Below are 18,128 nucleotides of genomic sequence, written 5' to 3'. Positions count from 1 at the left end.
TAGGTATTATTATCCATAGTTTACAAGCAAGGAATCCAAGACCTAGAGGTAACCATCAAAACCTCATGCAGCAAGAAACAGAGCTGAGACATGAATCTAGCCCACATGACAAGTTGTGCTTCTCCTTTGGTGATTTCTCCATTTTCTCTCCCTTTTTTATTTTTTGAGATGGAATTTTGCCATGTCACCCAAACTGGAGTGCAGTGGTGCTATCTCAGTTCACTGCAACCTCTGCCTCCAGGTTTAAGTGATTCTCCCACCTCAGCCTCCCGAATAGCTGGGATTACAGGCGCGTGCCACCATGCCTAGCTAATTATTTTTGTTTTTTGTATTTTTGGTAGAGATGGGGTGTCACCATGTTGGCCAGGCTTGTCTAGAATGCCTGACCTCAAGTGATTGGCCCGCATCAGCCTCGCAAAGTACTGGGATTACAGGCCAGGTGTAAGCCACTGCACTTAGCCTCTTCCTTTCCTGTTGAGTCCTGTCCCACTCCATGCCTATCCTGTGCTCCATTTTTCTTATCACTGGGAGAATTCCTGTTTAGATTTAACTAATAGTCACATATTGACTGATGATAGTGTTGGTTTAACTTATAATTAAAGTGTTAAGAGTTTAAAGTATGATCTCTTTCAGCAGTAAAGAGGGATTTAAATGTTTTTAAGAAAGGGAGTTATAATTGTTATTACCGTCATTGTTATCCACAGGATTCAAGGAATTAAACCAGAATATACAATAATTGGTAGTTTAGTAACTATCATATATTGCACTCATACTATGTCATAGGCTTTGTAATAGCCACTGTAATTAAGCATTTTAATTTATTTCTATCAGCTCCTCTCCTGAATTGTATAGGGGAGGATCCTGAAGCATTGAGAAGTTGTAACATGCCCAAGGTCACATAGTCCTGGCCTGGTCCAAATCCTATGTTCTTAACCATTACACCAGCCTGGCTCAGAGACAGATTATTTGCTTAGAACAAAGCCTGACCCTCTCAGGGAGGAGAACCTGAATTGAGGGGAGGGAGAGAAGTGTGCTCTAGTATTGGGTGAGAAGATAGTCTACCCTTGCCTATCTTTTGATTCTGTTGTTGAGAGCCTGGGATTGAAATGAAGGGAGGCTTTTCTTCTGGACTCAGCAAGGCCACTCCCCCAAATCCCCTCATGATACTGAGCCATAGTTCTTTTCCCTTTTTTAAGTTAGGAACAAATGACTAAATATTCATATGCTATTGATACAAGTTTGTCTTGATTGACACTAGGAGGCTGTAGCCAAATGCAGTACAACTTTGCCCTATAGTTCATTGCCCCAAAAGCTGCCAAAAGATTGGTGTAAAATCATCATGCCATTCCTCTGTCAAAAACTCTTGAGTGGTCTTCCATCTGTGGAATAAACACCTTAATAAGGTATCTAACCTCCCAGAATCTGGGCTGTGCTGACCCCTTCAGTCCCACCTCTGCCCCATCCCTTTACTCTACTTACTGTAGTCACACTAAACTCCTGAGAGTTCCCACAACTCACTGTGTTTTCTGTCACCTACAGGCTTTTCACATCCTCATCCTCTGCCCTTCTCTTTTTCATTCTCAGTTGGCTAACCCACTGTTTATTCTAATATCCAGCTCACCCATTCATTCAATAATTCAACAAAAATTTATTGAGTGCCTATTATGTACTAGGCATGGTTCTAGGTGTCATGGTGGAGCAATAAGAAAACAGACATACTCTTGCCCTTTCTGGAGCTTCCATTTTGTAGTATGTATTAAACAAATGTAACATAGGACATATCAGAGTGTGATAAGTAGTGTAGAGAATAGAGCAGGGAAAGAGGATAGGCTGGGGCAAAGAAGTTGACAGAGAAACCTTACTGATTGGATAATGTTTGAGCAGAGCTGAAGAAGGTGAGGGAGTGTTATGCAGCTATCTGAAATGAGTGTTCCAGGCAGAGCATGTGACTATATGAGGCAGGAGCTCTTTTGGCTCAATCATTATTCTCTCCAAAAATCCTTCTCTGGTGCCTTAATCTGGACAGATGCCACTTTTCTGATATTCTACTTGCTGTTGTGTTTATTTCTAAAGTAGCATTTGTTAAATCATATTATAATTGTCCATGTGTATGTCTGTTTCTCTCACTTGGATTGGGTTTCTTGAGAGCAGAAACTTCTGATCCTTCTCTGTCTTTTCTGATCCTTCTCTGTCAGCACATGTTTTAGGGCCTGACACAGAGGAGGCACCTAGAAATATTTATTGAATAAATCATTCTTACAGCCTGATAATACTTACAAATGATTTGTAAGATTGGGTTTGGATGACAGATGGCTTCAGGAAAAAGTAAAGGCTGGTTTTTGTCTGTCTGACTTGATTCCCCTTTTGGGCCTCTGAGAAGTGGAACACCTGGTTTTCTTTAATAATACTTAGAGATTCCATTGTGAGCGTTATGGCAGGCTAGCCAACCTGTAAAATGGTGGATAAAATATAACAAAGCCATCTGGGCACAGTGGCTCACGCCTGTAATCCCAGCACTTTGGGAGGTCGAGGCAGGTGGATCACCTGAGGTCAAGGGTTCGAGACCAGCCTGGCCAACATGGTGAAACCCTGTCTCTACTAAAAATGCAAAAAATTAACCAGGCGTGGTGGTGGGCACGTGCAATCCCAGCCACTTGAGAGGCTGAGGCAGGAGAATTGCTTGAACCCAGGAGGTAGAGGTTATACAGTGAGCCGAGTGCATGCCGTTGCACTTAAGCCTGGGCAACAAGAGTGAAACTCTGTCTCAAAAGAAAAAAAGAAGAAGAAAATATGACAAAGCCCTTTATAGCTGAATTTGTGAGAAAGTAAGAGAAATCTCGAGGGACCTGGAAACCGAGAGTGAACTGAAAACCAGAGTGGTTAGCTCCTTAATCTGCCCTCAGCTATACTATATGTCTCACCTAGAAACTTGGACTTTAATAGGCTTGTTGTTATACCAAATGAAGGTACAGGTCTGCATGGGTTAAATTCTAGTTTTTGACAGATGAATGGCATGTGAAATCCTCACATGAAACTAGGTCCCTTGAAAATCTGCATCCTGTGGAGGGTATATACCTTCTGATAGGGTAGACTAGTATCTTAATTCATTTTCTCTTGCTTATAACAGAATACCTGAAACTGGATAACTTATAAAGAAAATAAATTTCTTATAGTTGAGAAATTCAAGGTACAGAGGCCACATCTGGTGAGGGCTTTTGTGCTGGTGGGGACTCTGCAGAGTTTGGAGGCGGCACAGGAGGCTGACTGTGCTAGCTCAGATCTCTAGTTTTCCTCTTATAAAGCCCCTAATGCAACTCCCATGATAACACATTAATCCATTCATCAATTAATGAGGACAGAGCCCTCATAACCCAATCACCTCTTAGTGGCGCCACCTCTCAACACATCATACTGGGGATTAAGTTTCAACATGAGTTTTAGAGGGGACAAATATCAAGCCAGAGCAACTAGGAAAAAAAAAGTCTCCCTATTGACAAAGAGAGAAGACGAAGAAGATTGCCTTTTATCTTAGGCTCTCGTACAGAAGAAAAGTTTTCCCAGAAAATTATTAAGCACAGGCATTTACTCATGCAGATACCCAAATGGCCTAGAAACTCCATGCCAAGAAGTTGAACATTTAAAACTATCTCAGGCTGGTAGTACCCCTGGATGCTTGGTAGAAACAAATGCAAAACCTCTCTGCTCCAAGATACATACTTGACACAGGTCACATAGGATTCCCACAGGGTCTGGAGTTAATGAAATTCTCATTTGTTAAGTGAGAATGTATATTGCTTGCTTTGTGCTATTGAGAGCATATGTTATCCTTGTATAAATAAACATTTGAATATATCTGTGCCTCCCCTTTGCTCTCCAAAAGTGAAATGATGAGGCAGAATTTATATGCAGGCCAGCATCTGGGTATAGACCCACATTGAGCTGCCTTCTCTCCTTGCAGAGGTCATGGAAGAAGTGACAACATGTTCCTTCAACAGCCCTCTGTTCCAGCAGGAAGATGATGGAGGAATTACCTACCGGATCCCAGCCCTGCTCTACGTACCCACCACCCACACCTTCCTGGCCTTTGCAGAGAAGCGTTCCACGAGCAGGGATGAGGATGCTCTCCACCTGGTGCTGAGGCGAGGGTTGAGGATTGGGCACTTGGTACAGGTGACTCCTCATCCCAGATCTGAGTCTGGGCCTCAGTTTCTCTCTACAGAGCTCAGAGTTCTTCAAGATCTGTGCCTTTTCTCATCAGTATAGGAAAGCTCTGTGTGGGGAGCAGAGGTGGAAAAACAGCAAAAATAATGGCTCTCACTGAGTGCTTATTGTGTGCCAGGGGCACATTGGATCCTCACAGCCACTCTATGTCATAGGTACTGTTGTCAGTCATATTTTACAGACAAGGAAACTGAGACTTCGATTGCCATTTGCTCAAGGTTATATAGCTATAATACAGCAGTAGAAGCTGGCTTCAAACTCAGCCACTGACTCCAGAGACCTTCACCCTTGTTTAGATTCAGCTAACATATGATGTGCTTTTCATTTATATTCGCTTTAATCCTCATACATCACCTAGGGAAGTAAGCATTGGTTGTACAATTTTGCAGATGGGGGATCCTGGTGCTCCAAGAGGTAAGTAACTTGCTCAGGACCACATTTAGCAGATGCTGGAGGGATACCAGTAACAACCATACTTCTACTACTAAAAGCTTTATGTGAGACACATTTTATTAGCCCCATTTTGCAGGAGGTAACCAGGACTGAGAATTAAGGTCACTTGCTTTGGCCACACATCTAATAAGTGGAGTTGGAGCCCTTCCTCTTGAGTAAAAGAACATTTTTACTGTATTTTTAGTGAGGAAAGAATGGTTGCAGTTCTTTGGCCTGGAAGCTACAGGGTTATTTCAGACCCCAAATAGGCATACCTCAGAGATATTGTGGATTTGGTTCCAGACCACCACAATAAAGTGACTATCACAACAAAACAAGTCACATGAATTTTCTGGTTTCCCAGTACATATAAAAGTTTTGTTTATATATACTGTAGTCTGTTAAGTGTGCAGTAGCATTATGTCTAAAAAAAAGTATACAGAGTAATGATTATTTAAACCTTTGGCTAGTCAGTCTTTTTTCTGGAGTGGGTCTTGCCCTAATGTTGGTGGCTGCTGACTTATCAGGGTGGTGGTTGCTGAAGAGTGGGATGACTGGTTAATTAGTATTATTTTGTAGAAGATTTCCTATTCACATAAGTAATTTCTTAAAATAAGACAACAGGCTGGGCACAGAACTTTGGGATGCCAAAGTGGGAGGATTTCTTGAGCTCAGGAGTTCAAGACCGGCCTGGGCAACATAGCAAGACCTTAGCTCTAATAAAAATAAAAAACATAGATGGGTGTAGTGGCACACACCTGTAGTCTCAGGTACTCAGGAGGCTGACTTCAACTTGAACTCTTGACCCCAGGAGTTGAAGGCTGTAGTGAGCTGTGATTGTGCCACTGCACTCCAGCCTGGAGGACAGCAATACCCTGTCTCCTCCCAACAAGAAATAAGACAACAATGAAGTTTGCTGAAACAGTTGACTCTTCCTTTCACAAAAGATTTATCTGTAGCATACAATGCTACAGAATTTGATAGCATTTTTTCCCATAGTAGAACTTCTTTCTTTTTTTTTTTTTGAGATGGAGTTTCACTCTTGTTACCCAGGCTGGAGTGCAATGGTGTGATCTTGGCTCACCGCAACCTCCGCCTCCTGGGTTCAGGCAATTCTCCCGCCTCAGCCTGCTGAGTAGCTGGGATTACAGGCACGCACCACCGTGCTCAGCTAATTTTTTGTATTTTTTGTATTTTTAGTAGGGGTTACACCATGTTGACCAGGATGGTCTCGATCTCCTAACCTCGTGATTCACCCGCCTCGGCCTCCCAAAGTGCTGGGATTACAGGCATGAGCCACCGTACCCGGCCAGAACTTCTTTCAACTCTTAAACCCTGCTGCTGCTTTATCAACTAAGTTGATATAATATTTTAAATCCATTGTTGACATTTTGACAGTGTTTACAGCATCTTCATCAGAAGTAGATTCCATCTCAAGAAATCATTTTCTTTCTCATCTATAAGAAGCAACTCATTTGTTCATATTTTATCATAAGATTGCAGCAATTTAGTCACATCTTCAGGCTCCACTTCTAATTCTCTTGCAGTTTCCATCATATCTGCAGTTACTTCCTCTACTGAAGTCTTGAACCCCTCAAAGTCATCCATGAGTGTTGGAATCAACTTCTCATTCTCTCTTAATGTTAATATTATGACCTCCCATGAATCATGAATTGCCTAAATGTCACCTAGACTAGTGAAATTTTTCCAGAAGGCTTTCAGTTTACTTTGACCAGATTCATCAGAGGAATCACTATCCATGGCAGCTATAGTCTTATGAAATGTATTTCTTAGGGTCCAAAGTGGCTCCCGCCGGAGGTCATGGCGCTCGCGAAGGCGAGGTCATCAGTTCAAGGCTAACCTGAGCAACCTCATAAGCTCAAACTGGCAAAAAAAAAAAAAGAAATGTATTTCTTAAATAGTGAATCTTAGAAGTTGAATGACTCCTTGATCCATGGGCTACAGAGTGGATGTTGTATTAGTGAGCATGAAAACAACATTAATCTCCTCATACATCTCCATCAGAGCTCTGGGATGACAAGGTGCATTGTCATAGACCAGTAATATTTTGAAAGGAATCTTTTTCCTGAGCAGTAGGTCTCAACAGGTGGCTGTAATCAAAAGTGCTTCATCCAGGCTTTGTTTTTATTGTAGAGCACTGGCAGAGTAGATTTAGCGTAATTCTTTAGGGCCCTAGGATTTTTGAGTGATAAATGAGCATTGACCTCAACTTAAAGTCACCAGCCTGTCTCTCTATTCGTGAAAGTCCTAGTTGGCATTTTTCAGTAGAAGCCTGTTTTGTCTATGTGGAAAACCTTTTGTTTAGTGTAGCCAACTTTGTCAGTTACCTTAGCTAGATGTTCTGGATGACTTGCTATAGTTTCTCCCATCAGCATTTGCTGTTTCACCTTGCCCTTTATGTTATGGAGACAGCTTCTTGCCTTAAACCTCATGAACCATCCTCTGCTACTTTCCAGCGTTTCTTCTGCAGCTTCCATACCCCTTTGGCCATTGTAGAATTAAAGAGAGTTAGGGCTTTGCTCTGGATTAGGCTTTGACTTAAGGGAATGCTGTGGCTGGTCTGATCTTTTATCCAGACTTCTAAAACTTTCTCTGTTTCAGCAATAAGACTGTTTTGGTTTCTTATCATTCCTGTATTCACTGGAGTAGTACTGTTAATTTCCTTCAAGAATTTTTCCTTTGCATTTACAACTTGGCTGTTTGGCACAAGAGCCCTAGCTTTTGGCTTGTCTTGGCTTTTGACATACCTTTCTCATAAGTTTAGTCATTTCTAGCTTTGATTTAAACTGAGAGATGAAGGACTCATCCTTTCACTTGAACACTTAGAGGTCATTGTAGGGTTACTAGTTTGCCTAATTCCAATATTGTTTTGTTTCAGGGAATAGACAGGCTAAAGGAGAGGGAGAGAGACGGGGGAACAGTTGGTTGGTGGAGCAGTCAGAACACAGAGCATTTATCAAGTTCACCATGTAATATAGGCATAGTTGTCATACCCCAGAACAATTATAATAGTAACATCAAAGATCACTGATCAAAGATCACCATAACAGATATAATAATAATGTTTGAGATATTGTGAGAATTAGCCAAAACATGACAAAGACATTAAGTGAGCACATGCCATTGGAAAAATGGCACAGGATTTGTGGTACAGGGCACAAAATGGCACAGGGAAAAATGGCACGAGGTTTGTGGCACAGGGTTGCCACAAACCTTCAGTTTGTAAAAACAATATCTGAGAAATGAAGTAGAGCAAAGTGCAATAAAATCACACAGGCCTGTTTTTCTTCCTGTTGTTTTCCTCTCTCCTAGGGCTAGCTTAAGTGAGACAAATGAGACAGTGGTTTTGAGAGTCTTTTGTAAAAGTATGTATATAACCGTGTCATCTCTCTATATCTTTATACTAGGTACCTTAATACTCCTAACCTACCCTGCTTTTTTTACCTACAGATGCTTCAAATCTGACCATTAAATTTTCATATCCACAGCAGATAACCTTGTTTTACTGTTAAAGTGCACAGTGCAAATGCTATTCTGCTGAACATGGGCCTTGCCATCAATGCCTACCTTTGCTTGTGATGACATTGGCTCACATTTTCTATATTTTCCTGTTGGTGAAGTTTTTTACTTTAAGGGATTTTCAGTTCCTTCTCTTTCACCTTGTCATGAGTCTTTCTCATGGTTTCTCAGGTCCAGACTTCTGCATGTATAACTAGCCTTCTCAGACACCCAGCCCTGCAGCCCAGTAGAACTTGGAATTCTAGCTCTTTCCTTTTTTCTGGGACAGGCATTGCTTGTGGCTATTGGTCATGTTGCACTGTTTTTGATCACAACAATGATTAAAATGCTTAACAGTGGGCTGATAAGCATTTTTTAAAATTGTTATTTTTTAAGAGACAGCTTCTATGTTGCCTAGGCTGGTCCTGAACCCCTGGCTCAAGCAACTTTCCTTTCTTAGCCTCCCGAGTAGCTAGGACTACAGGTGCCCAGCCTTTTAAATTTTAACTATCAGTCTGTTTGCATGCCTATCTTTCTAGAGATGAGGCTTCTCTGTGTTTCCCAGGTGGGAGTGCAGTGGCTATTCACAGGCATGATCGTTGCATACTACAGCCTCAAACTCCTGGCCTCAAGCAATCTTCTTGTCTAAGCTTCCTGAGTAGCCATGACTACAAGCAGGTGCCACTGAGCCCAGCAAGCATTTTTTATCAGACCATACCAGTTACATAACTTCACTACTCAGTAGTCACACACATTCGCAAACATGTCTACTTTAACTCATTCTCTCTTTATTTCATTCTCTTATTTATTTTGTTGTAGAATCTTGAAGTTAGAAAACTCATGAGCCCAACTTCTTTCCCAATATAGAAATCTGTATTCTATTGGTAGCTACTAAAATCTTACTGGTTAACAGCATGGCTTTGGAGTCAGTCAAGACCTGCTATTTATTAACTTTGTGACCTTGGATACTTGACTCTGTTTCTCATCTGCAACATGTAATTAAAATAGATATTACATAATAAGAACTCAACATTAGTCATCTTCCATTAATGGTCTCCTTGCACAACTCTTCATATAAGCACCTGAATGCTGTGGCAGCTGTTTTTTTGTGTGTGAATGAGATGATCTCTGCTTCTCTATAATTACCCACTGGTTTTGTTCTGCTTTCTGGGGCAATCAATACAGCATACAGATAAAATCTCTTTTTCAGAGAACTACTCTCTGAAGTACCTGAAAGCTGCATTCATGTCCTCTGAGCATTCTGGTTTTGGGCTAAAAAACTTTAGTTCTTTCTGAGACTCCTTAGGACACAGTCCTGTTTTGGTTTCTGGTCCCTTGAAAATTGTGATTACTGTCCTTGGGATCTAGTCTGAGATGGCAGTGTCCTTTTTTAAAGTAGGATGCTCAGAATTGAACTTAGGACTCCAAGGGTAAACTGACCAGTTCAGCAATGAGGTGAGCTATCCTATCTTGTATCCTTGTAATGCAGTTGAAGTTAAAATAGCACTTTCTTGGTAGCTGCATAGCACAGTTGACTAATGTTGAGTAGATGGTCAGCCAAAACCTCCAAGTCTTTTTCACATTTGTTGTTTTTTTAAAGAAATTAATTGTAGTTAAATACATATAACATAAATTTTACCATCTTAACCATTTTTAAGTGTATAGTTCAGTAGTGCCAGGTATATTAAAATTGTTGTGTAACCAATCTTCAGAACTTTTTCTTTTTCTACTTTTTTTTTTTTTTTAATTTTTTATTGCATTTAGGTTTTGGGGTACATGTGCAGAACATGCAAGACAGTTGCATAGGTACACACATGGCAGTGTGTTTTGCTTCCTTTCTCCCCTTCACCCACATTTGGCATTTCTCCCTAGGCTATCCCTCCCCACCTCCCCCACCCACTGACCCTCCCCTTTTCCCCCCAAGAGACCCCAGTGTGTAGTACTCCCCTCCCTGTGTCCATGTGTTCTCATTTTTCATCACCCGCCTATGAGTGAGAATATGTGGTATTTCATTTTCTGTTCTTGTGTCAGTTTGCTGAGGATGATGTTCTCCAGATTCATCCATGTCCCTACAAACGACACGAACTCATCATTTCTGATTGCTGCATAATATTCCATGGTGTATATGTGCCACATTTTCCCAATCCAGTCTATCATCGATGGGCATTTGGGTTGGTTCCAGGTCTTTGCTATTGTAAACAGTGCTGCAATGAACATTCGTGTGCATGTGTCCTTATAGTAGAACGATTTATAGTCCTTTGGATATATACCCAGTAATGGGATTGCTGGATCAAATGGAATTTCTATTTCTAAGGCCTTGAGGAATCGCCACACTGTCTTCCACAATGGTTGAACTAATTTACACTCCCACCAACAGTGTAAAAGTGTTCCTTTTTCTTCACATCCTCTCCAGCATCTGTTGTCTCCAGATTTTTTAATGATCGCCATTCTAACTGGCATGAGATGGTATCTCAATGTGGTTTAGATTTGCATCTCTCTGATGACCAGTGATGATGAGCATTTTTTCATATGATGGCCTCATATATGTCTTCTTTCGTAAAGTGTCTGTTCATATCCTTTGCGCATTTTTGAATGGGCTTGTTTGTTTTTTTCCTGTAAATCTGTTTGAGTTCTTTGTACATTCTGGATATCAGCCCTTTGTCAGATGGGTAAATGGCAAAAATTTTTTCGCACTCTGTTGGTTGCCAATTCACTCTAGTGACTGTTTCTTTTGCCGTGCAGAAGCTGTCGAGTTTGATTAGGTCCCATCTGTCTATTTTGGCTTTTGTTGCCAATGCTTTTGGTATTTTGGTCATGAAGTCCTTGCCTACTCCTATGTCCTGGATGGTGTTGCCTGGATTTCCTTCTAGGGTTTTTATGGTGCCAGGTCTTACGTTTAAGTCTTTAATCCATCTGGAGTTAATTTTAGTGTAAGGTGTCAGGAAGTTAATTTTAGTGTAAGGTGTCAGGGGTCCAGTTTCTGCTTTCTGCACATGGCTAGCCAGTTTTCCCAACACCATTTATTAAACAGGGAATCCTTTCCCCATTGCTTGTTTTTGTCAGGTTTATCCAAGATTGTATCGTTGTAGATATGTTGTGTTGCCTCCGATGCCTCTGTTCTGTTCCATTGGTCTATATCTCTGTTTTGGTACCAGTACCATGCTGTTTTGATTACTGTAGCCTTATAGTATAGTTTGAAATCCGGTAGTGTGATGGCCCCACTGTGTTCTTTTTGCTTAGAATTGACTTGGCTATGCGGGCTCTCTTTTGGTTCCATATGAAGTTCATGGTGGTTTTTTCCCAGTTCTGTGAAGAAAGTCAATGGTAGCTTGATGGGGATAGCGTTGATTCTGTAAATTACTTTGGGCAGTATAGCCATTTTCACGATATTAATTCTTCCTAACAATGAACATGGAATGTTTCTCCATCTGTTTGTGTCCTCTCTTATTTCATTGAGCAGTGGTGTGTAGTTTTCCTTGAAGAGGTCCCTTACGTTCCTTGTGAGTTGTATTCCTAGGTATTTTATTCTTTTTGTAGCAATTGTGAATGGCAGTTCGTTCTTGATTTGGCTTTCTTTAAGTCTGTTATTGGTGTAGAAGAGTGCTTGTGAGTTTTGCACATTGATTTTATATCCTGAGACTTTGCTGAAGTTGCTTCTCAGTTTCAGGAGTTTTTGGGCTGAGGCGATGGGGTCTTCTAGGTGTACTGTCACGTCCTCTGCAAATAGAGACAATTTGGCTTCCACCTTTCCTATTTGAATACCCTTTATTACTTTTTCTTGCCTGATTGCTCTGGCTAGAACTTCTAGTACTATATTGAATAGGAGTGGTGAAAGAGGGCATCCTTGTCTAGTGCCAAATTTCAAAGGGAATGCTTCCAGTTTTTGCCCATTCAGTATGATATTGGCTGTTCGTTTGTCATAAATAGCTTTTATTACTTTGAGATACGTTCCATCTATACCGAGTTTATTGAGGGTTTTTAGCATAAAGGGCTGTTGAATTTTGTCGAATGCCTTCTCTGTGTCAATTGAGATAATCATGTGGTTTTTGTTTTTGGTTCTGTTTATGTGGTGAATTACGTTTATAGACTTGCGTATGTTGAACCAGGCTTGCATCCCCGGGATGAATCCTACTTGATCATGATGGATAAGTTTTTTGACTTGCTGTTGCAATCAGCTTGCCAATATTTTATTGAAGATTTTTGTATCTATGTTCATCATAGATATTGGCCTGAAGTTCTCTTTTTTTCTTGGGTCTCTGCCGGGTTTTGGTATCAGGATGATATTGGTCTCATAAAATGATTTGGAAAGGATTCCCTCTTTTTGGATTATTTGGAATAGTTTCAGAAGGAATGGTACCAGCTCCTCTTTGTGTGTCTGGTAGAATTCGGCTGTGAACCCATCTGGACCTGGGCTTTTTTTGTGTGGTAGGCTCTTAATTGCTGCCTCGACTTCTGACCTTGTTATTGGTCTATTCATAGTTTCGGCTTCCTCCTGGTTTAGGCTTGGGAGGACATAGGAGTCCAGGAATTTATCCATTTCTTCCAGGTTTACTAGTTTATGTGCATAGAGTTGTTTGTAATATTCTCTGATGATGGTTTGAATTTCTGTGGAGTCTGTGGTGATTTCCCCTTTATCATTTTCTATTGTATCTATTTGGTTGTTGTCTCTTTTCTTTTAAATCAATCTGGCTAGTGGTCTGTCTATTTTGTTTATCTTTTCAAAAAACCAGTCCTTGGATTTACTTATTTTTTTGAAGGGTTTTTCGTGTCTCTATCATCTTCAGTTCAGCTCTGATCTTAGTTATTTCTTGTCTTCTGCTGGGTTTTGAGTTTTTTTGATCTTGCTCTTCTAGCTCTTTCAATTTTGATGATAGGGTGTCAATTTTGGATCTCTTTATTCTTCTCATATGGGCACTTATTGCTATATATTTTCCTCTAGAGACTGCTTTAAATGTATCCCAGAGATTCTGGCATGTTGTGTCTTCATTCTCATTGGTTTCGAAGAACTTCTTTATTTCTGCTTTCATTTCATTGTTTATCCAGTCAACATTCAAGAGCCAGTTGTTGAGTTTCCATGAAGCTGTGTGGTTCTGGGTTGGTTTCTGAATTCTGAGTTCTAACTTGATTGCACTATGATCTGAGAGACTGTTTGTTATTATTTCAGTTGTTTTGCATTTGCTGTGGAGTGCTTTACTTCCGATTATGTGGTCAATTTTAGAGTAGGTGTGATGTGGTGCTGAGAAGAATGTATATTCTGTGGATTTGGGGTGGAGAGTTCTGTAAATGTCTATCAGGTTTGCTTGTTCCAAGTCTGAGTTCAAGCCCTGGATATCCTTGTTGATTTTCTGTCTGGTTGAACTGTCTATTATTGACAGTGGAGTGTTAAAGTCTCCCACTATTATTGTGTGGGAGTCTAAGTCTCTTTGTAAGTCATTAAGAACTTGCCTTATGTATCTGGGTGCTCCTGTATTGGGTCCATATATGTTTAGGATCGGTAGCTCTTCTTGTTGTATTGATCCTTTTACCATTATGTAATGGCCTTCTTTGTCTCTTTTGATCTTTGTTGCTTTAAAGTCTATTTTGTCAGAGATGAGAATTGCAACTCCTGCTTTTTTTTGCTCTTCATTTGCTTGGTAAATCTTCCTCCATCCCTTTATTTTGAGCCTTTGTGTATCCTTGCATGTGAGATGGGTTTCCTGGATACAGCACACTGATGGGTTTTGGATTTTTATCCAATTTGCCTGTCTGTGTCTTTTGATTGGTGCATTTAGTCCATTTACTTTTAGGGTTAATATTGTTATGTGTGAATTTGATACTGCCATTTTGATGCTAGCTGGCTGTTTTGCCCGTTAGTTGTTGTAGATTCTTCATTATGTTGATGGTCTTTAGCATTTAGTGTGATTTTGGAATGGCTGGTACTGGTTGTTCCTTTCTATGTGTAGTGCCTCTTTCAGGAGCTCTTTTAAAGTAGGTCTGGTGGTGACAAACTCTCTGAGTACTTGCTAGTTCACAAAGGATTTTATTTTTCCTTCACTTCTGAAGCTCAGTTTGGCTGGATATGAAATTCTGGGTTGAAAGTTCTTTTCTTTGAGGATGTTGAATATTGGCCCCCACTCTCTTCTGGCTTGTAGTGTTTCTGCCAAGAGATCTGCTGTGAGTCTGATGGGCTTCCCTTTGTGGGTGACCCGACCTTTCTCTCTGGCTGCGCTTAGTATTTTCTTCTTTATTTCAACCTTGTTGAATCTGATGATTATGTGCCTTGGGGTTGCTCTTCTTGCGGAATATCTTTGTGGTGTTCTCTGTATTTCCTGCATTTGAGTGTTGGCCTGCCTTGCTAGGTGGGGGAAATTTTCCTGGATAATATCCTGAAGAGTATTTTCCAGCTTGGATTCATTCTCTTTGTCACATTCTGGTACACCTATCAAATGTAGGTTAGGTCTCTTCACATAGTCCCACATTTCTTGGAGGCTTTGTTCATTTCTTTTTGTGCTTTTTTCTCTGATCTTGGTTTCTCATTTTATTTCATTGAGTTGATCTTTGACTTCTGATATTTTTTCTTCTGCTTGATCAATTCGGCTGTTGAAACTTGTGCATGCTTCGCGAAGTTCTCGTATTGTGTTTTGCAGCTCCTTTAATTCATTCATATTCCTCTGTAAGTTATCCATTCTTGTTATCATTTCCTCGAATCTTTTTTCAAGGTTCTTAGTTTCTTTGCATTGATTTAAAACATGTTCTTTTAGCTCACAAAAGTTTCTCATTATCCACCTTCTGAAGTCTAATTCCGTCATTTTGTCACGTCATTCTCCGTCCAGCTTTGTTGCCTTGCTGGTGAGGAGTTTTGGTCCTTTCTAGGAGGCGAGGTGTTCTGGTTTCGGGTATTTTCCTCCTTTTTGCACTGGTTTCTTCCCATCTTTGTGGATTTATCCACCTGTCGTCTGAGTAGTTGCTTACTTTTCGATTGGGTTGCTGAGTGGATGTCCAGATTGTTGATGATGAAGTATTTCTGTTACTTGGTTTTCCTTCTACCAGTCTAGCCCCTCCACTGTACGACTGCTGAGGTCCACTCCAGGCCCTACTTGTCTGGGGTGCACCTATAGTAGCTGCGGAACAGTGAGGGATGCTACCAGTTTCTTTTTCTGCTATCTTTGTACCAGCATGATGCCTGCCAGATGTCAGTCTTTTGGATATAGAGGGGTCAGGGAGCTGCTTGAGGAGACAGTCTGTACTTTATAGGAGGTCAAGTGTTGAGCTGTGAGCTCTGTTGTTCATTCAGGGCTGTTAGGCTGCTATGTTTAATTCTGCTGCAGCAGAACTCATTATAAAAACCCTTGTTTTCTCAGATGCTCTGTCTTGGGGGTTGGGGCTTTTTTTGTGAGTGTCCATTGCACTGTCCTGCCCAGCTAGGAGGTAGTCTAGTCACTATTTGCCTGCCGAGGCTCCGCCCTGCTGGTGTGAGGTTCGCCCTGTTGCTGCAGGCTCTGCCCTGCTGCTGCAGTCTCTGCCCTGCTGCCACGGGCTACGCCCTGTGGTGGAGTCTCTGTTGTGGCGGGTTGCCTCGGCAATGGCAGGCTGTGTCAGCAATGGGTCTGTACCTCAGTAGGGGCGGATTGCCTTGGTAATGGCGGATGCCCCTCCCCCACCGAGCTGCACCGTCCTGGGTTCAGCTGTGCCTGAAGTGAAACTCTCTACCCAGAGCGTTTGGAATCGCCGTTTTGTTTGTCCCACTGCACTACCCCAAACGCCATTTCCTTGGAATCTCCTGGCCTGGCTCACTGTCCAAGTCCCGTTCAGTCAGCTAGATATGCCAATCTGCCCTCTCAAGTTTCAGATTGCCGGTTCAACAGGGCACCCGGACCAGTGCGCTTTGTGCAGAGCACTGTGGAGCACCGCCGCGCTACAGCACCGGCCGCCGGCTGCACCGGCTGCTGGCTGCACCAGCCAAAACCTCTGCCTGGCATCCCGCATCTCTTTTATACCTGGGAATTTCCCCGTTCCGTGGGCAACAAAGATCCGTCTGAAAATGCGGCCCTGACTCACCCTCCGCGCGTTCACCGAGAGCTTCAATCCTGGGTTGTTCTCACTGTGCCATCTTGAGTCCCTCCTCCAGAACTTTTTATTTTTCAGAACTGAAATTCTATGCTCAGTAAATCTTCCTCCTCAGTCCCTGGCAAGCATGAATCTACTTTCTGTTTCTATAAGTTTGACTACTCTAGATATGTCATATAAGTGGAATTGTATAGTGTTTGTCTTTTTTGTGATGGCTTATTTCACTTATATAATCTCCTCAAGTTTCATCCATATTATAGCATGTATCAGAATTTCCTAACTATTTAAGGCTGAACAATATATCATTGTATGTATATACCATATATTTTGTTTATTCATTTTTTTTTTTTTGAGGCAGGGTCTCACTTTGTTGCCCAGGCTGGAGTGCAGTGGCATGATCATGGCTCTGCAACCTCAAACTCCTGGGCTCAAGCATTCCTGAGCCTGCCGAGTAGCTGGGACTACAAGCGCATGCCACCACACCCAACTAATTTATTATTAATATTTTTTGTAGAGATGGGGTATCAATATGTTTCCCGGGTTCCATTCATCTCTTGATGGATACTTTGGTTGCTTTTTCCTATTGGCTGTTGTGAATAACATTGCTGTGAATCGGGGTGAAAATATCTCTTTGAGACCTTGCTTTCAATTCTTTTGGACGTAAACACAGAAGTGGAATTGCTGGATCATATGGTAATTTTATATGTAATGAGAAACTGCCATACCATTTTCCATAGTGGCTGGAACTATTATAGGAACTAATATAGAAACTATTCTATATTCCTACCAACAGTACACAACAGTTCTAGTTTTACACATTCTCACCAACACTTATTTTCTGGTGTGTGTGTGTGTGCGTGTGTCTATGTGTGTGGTAGCTGTCCTAATAGGTGTGAGGATGATACCTCATCATGGTTTTGAGTTGCATTTCCCCATTAATTAGTGATGTTGAGCATATTTTCATATGCTTCTTGGCCATTAAATTTGTTTTTATTTTTCTTTTTTTTTTTTAAGATGGAGTCTCATTCTGTTGCCCAGGCTGGAGTGCAGTGCTCTGATCTTGGCTCACTGCAATCTCTGCCTCCCAGGTTAAAGTGATTCTCCTGCCTCAACCTCCCGAGTAGCTGGGACTATAGGCAAGTGCCATCACACCTGGCTAATTTTTTTGTATTTTTAGTAGAGATGGGGTTTCACCGTTGGCCAGGATAGTCTTGAACTCCTGACCTCAAGTGATCCACGTGCCTAGGCCTCCCAAAGTATTGGGATTACAGGTGTGAGCCACAACACCTAGCTTACATTTGTACTTTAATTAGTTTTCCCTATGCAAATTTTTAAGACTCAACTTGTTTTATCTCTGTCAAGCCTCAGCTTGTTTTGTATGTCCCATTGCTCCGGCTAGTAGATCATCTTAGATTCCAAGGCTTTCATGCTTTATTTACTGTTTCTTCCACCTTCATGTCAACCGTATGTTAGATATATCTAGCTCAAATTATTTTCTCCTCTTAGCCATTAAGGATGACTAAACTTCTGACTTCCCCAAAATTAGACTGCTTAATAAGTAAGCTGACTTGATCACTATCTCTGGCATGTTTAGAGTGCTCAGGGCACTCTGGTATAGAATGGACTGTCCCAGAGATCTTGAATTCACTGTGGCCTGGTTGACAGAGAGAGAGAGACTCCATCTCAAACAAACAAAAGATTATGGAAATCTTTCCATATCACTATATATGGAAAAAAGATCTTCCTTTTTCTTTTTTTACCCCATGTATTATGTGTTCATTTCACCCATTCTCTATTGATGAATATTTGGGTTGTTTGTAGTGTTCTGCTACTTCAAGCAATGCTGCACTTGAATAATCTTATATATACTTAATTTGATGAGCAGAGATATATCTTAGGATGAATTCCCA

General features: G+C 41.2%; 1 protein-coding gene across 1 annotated transcript in view; it reads left to right on the top strand.

The window, feature by feature from the left end:
- NEU3 (neuraminidase 3) overlaps nucleotides 1–18,128 on the top strand; it is a 36,384-nt gene that overhangs the window by 1,772 nt on the left and 16,484 nt on the right. The window contains 1 exon segment of the mRNA XM_003734173.6: nucleotides 3,959–4,170. Within this exon segment, the coding sequence (XP_003734221.4) occupies nucleotides 3,959–4,170 (212 nt within the window).

This window comes from Callithrix jacchus, chromosome 10, assembly GCF_049354715.1.
Source record: "Callithrix jacchus isolate 240 chromosome 10, calJac240_pri, whole genome shotgun sequence".
Taxonomy (NCBI): Eukaryota; Metazoa; Chordata; class Mammalia; order Primates; family Cebidae; genus Callithrix; species Callithrix jacchus.
This window is presented reverse-complemented; position numbering and strand designations above follow the sequence as displayed.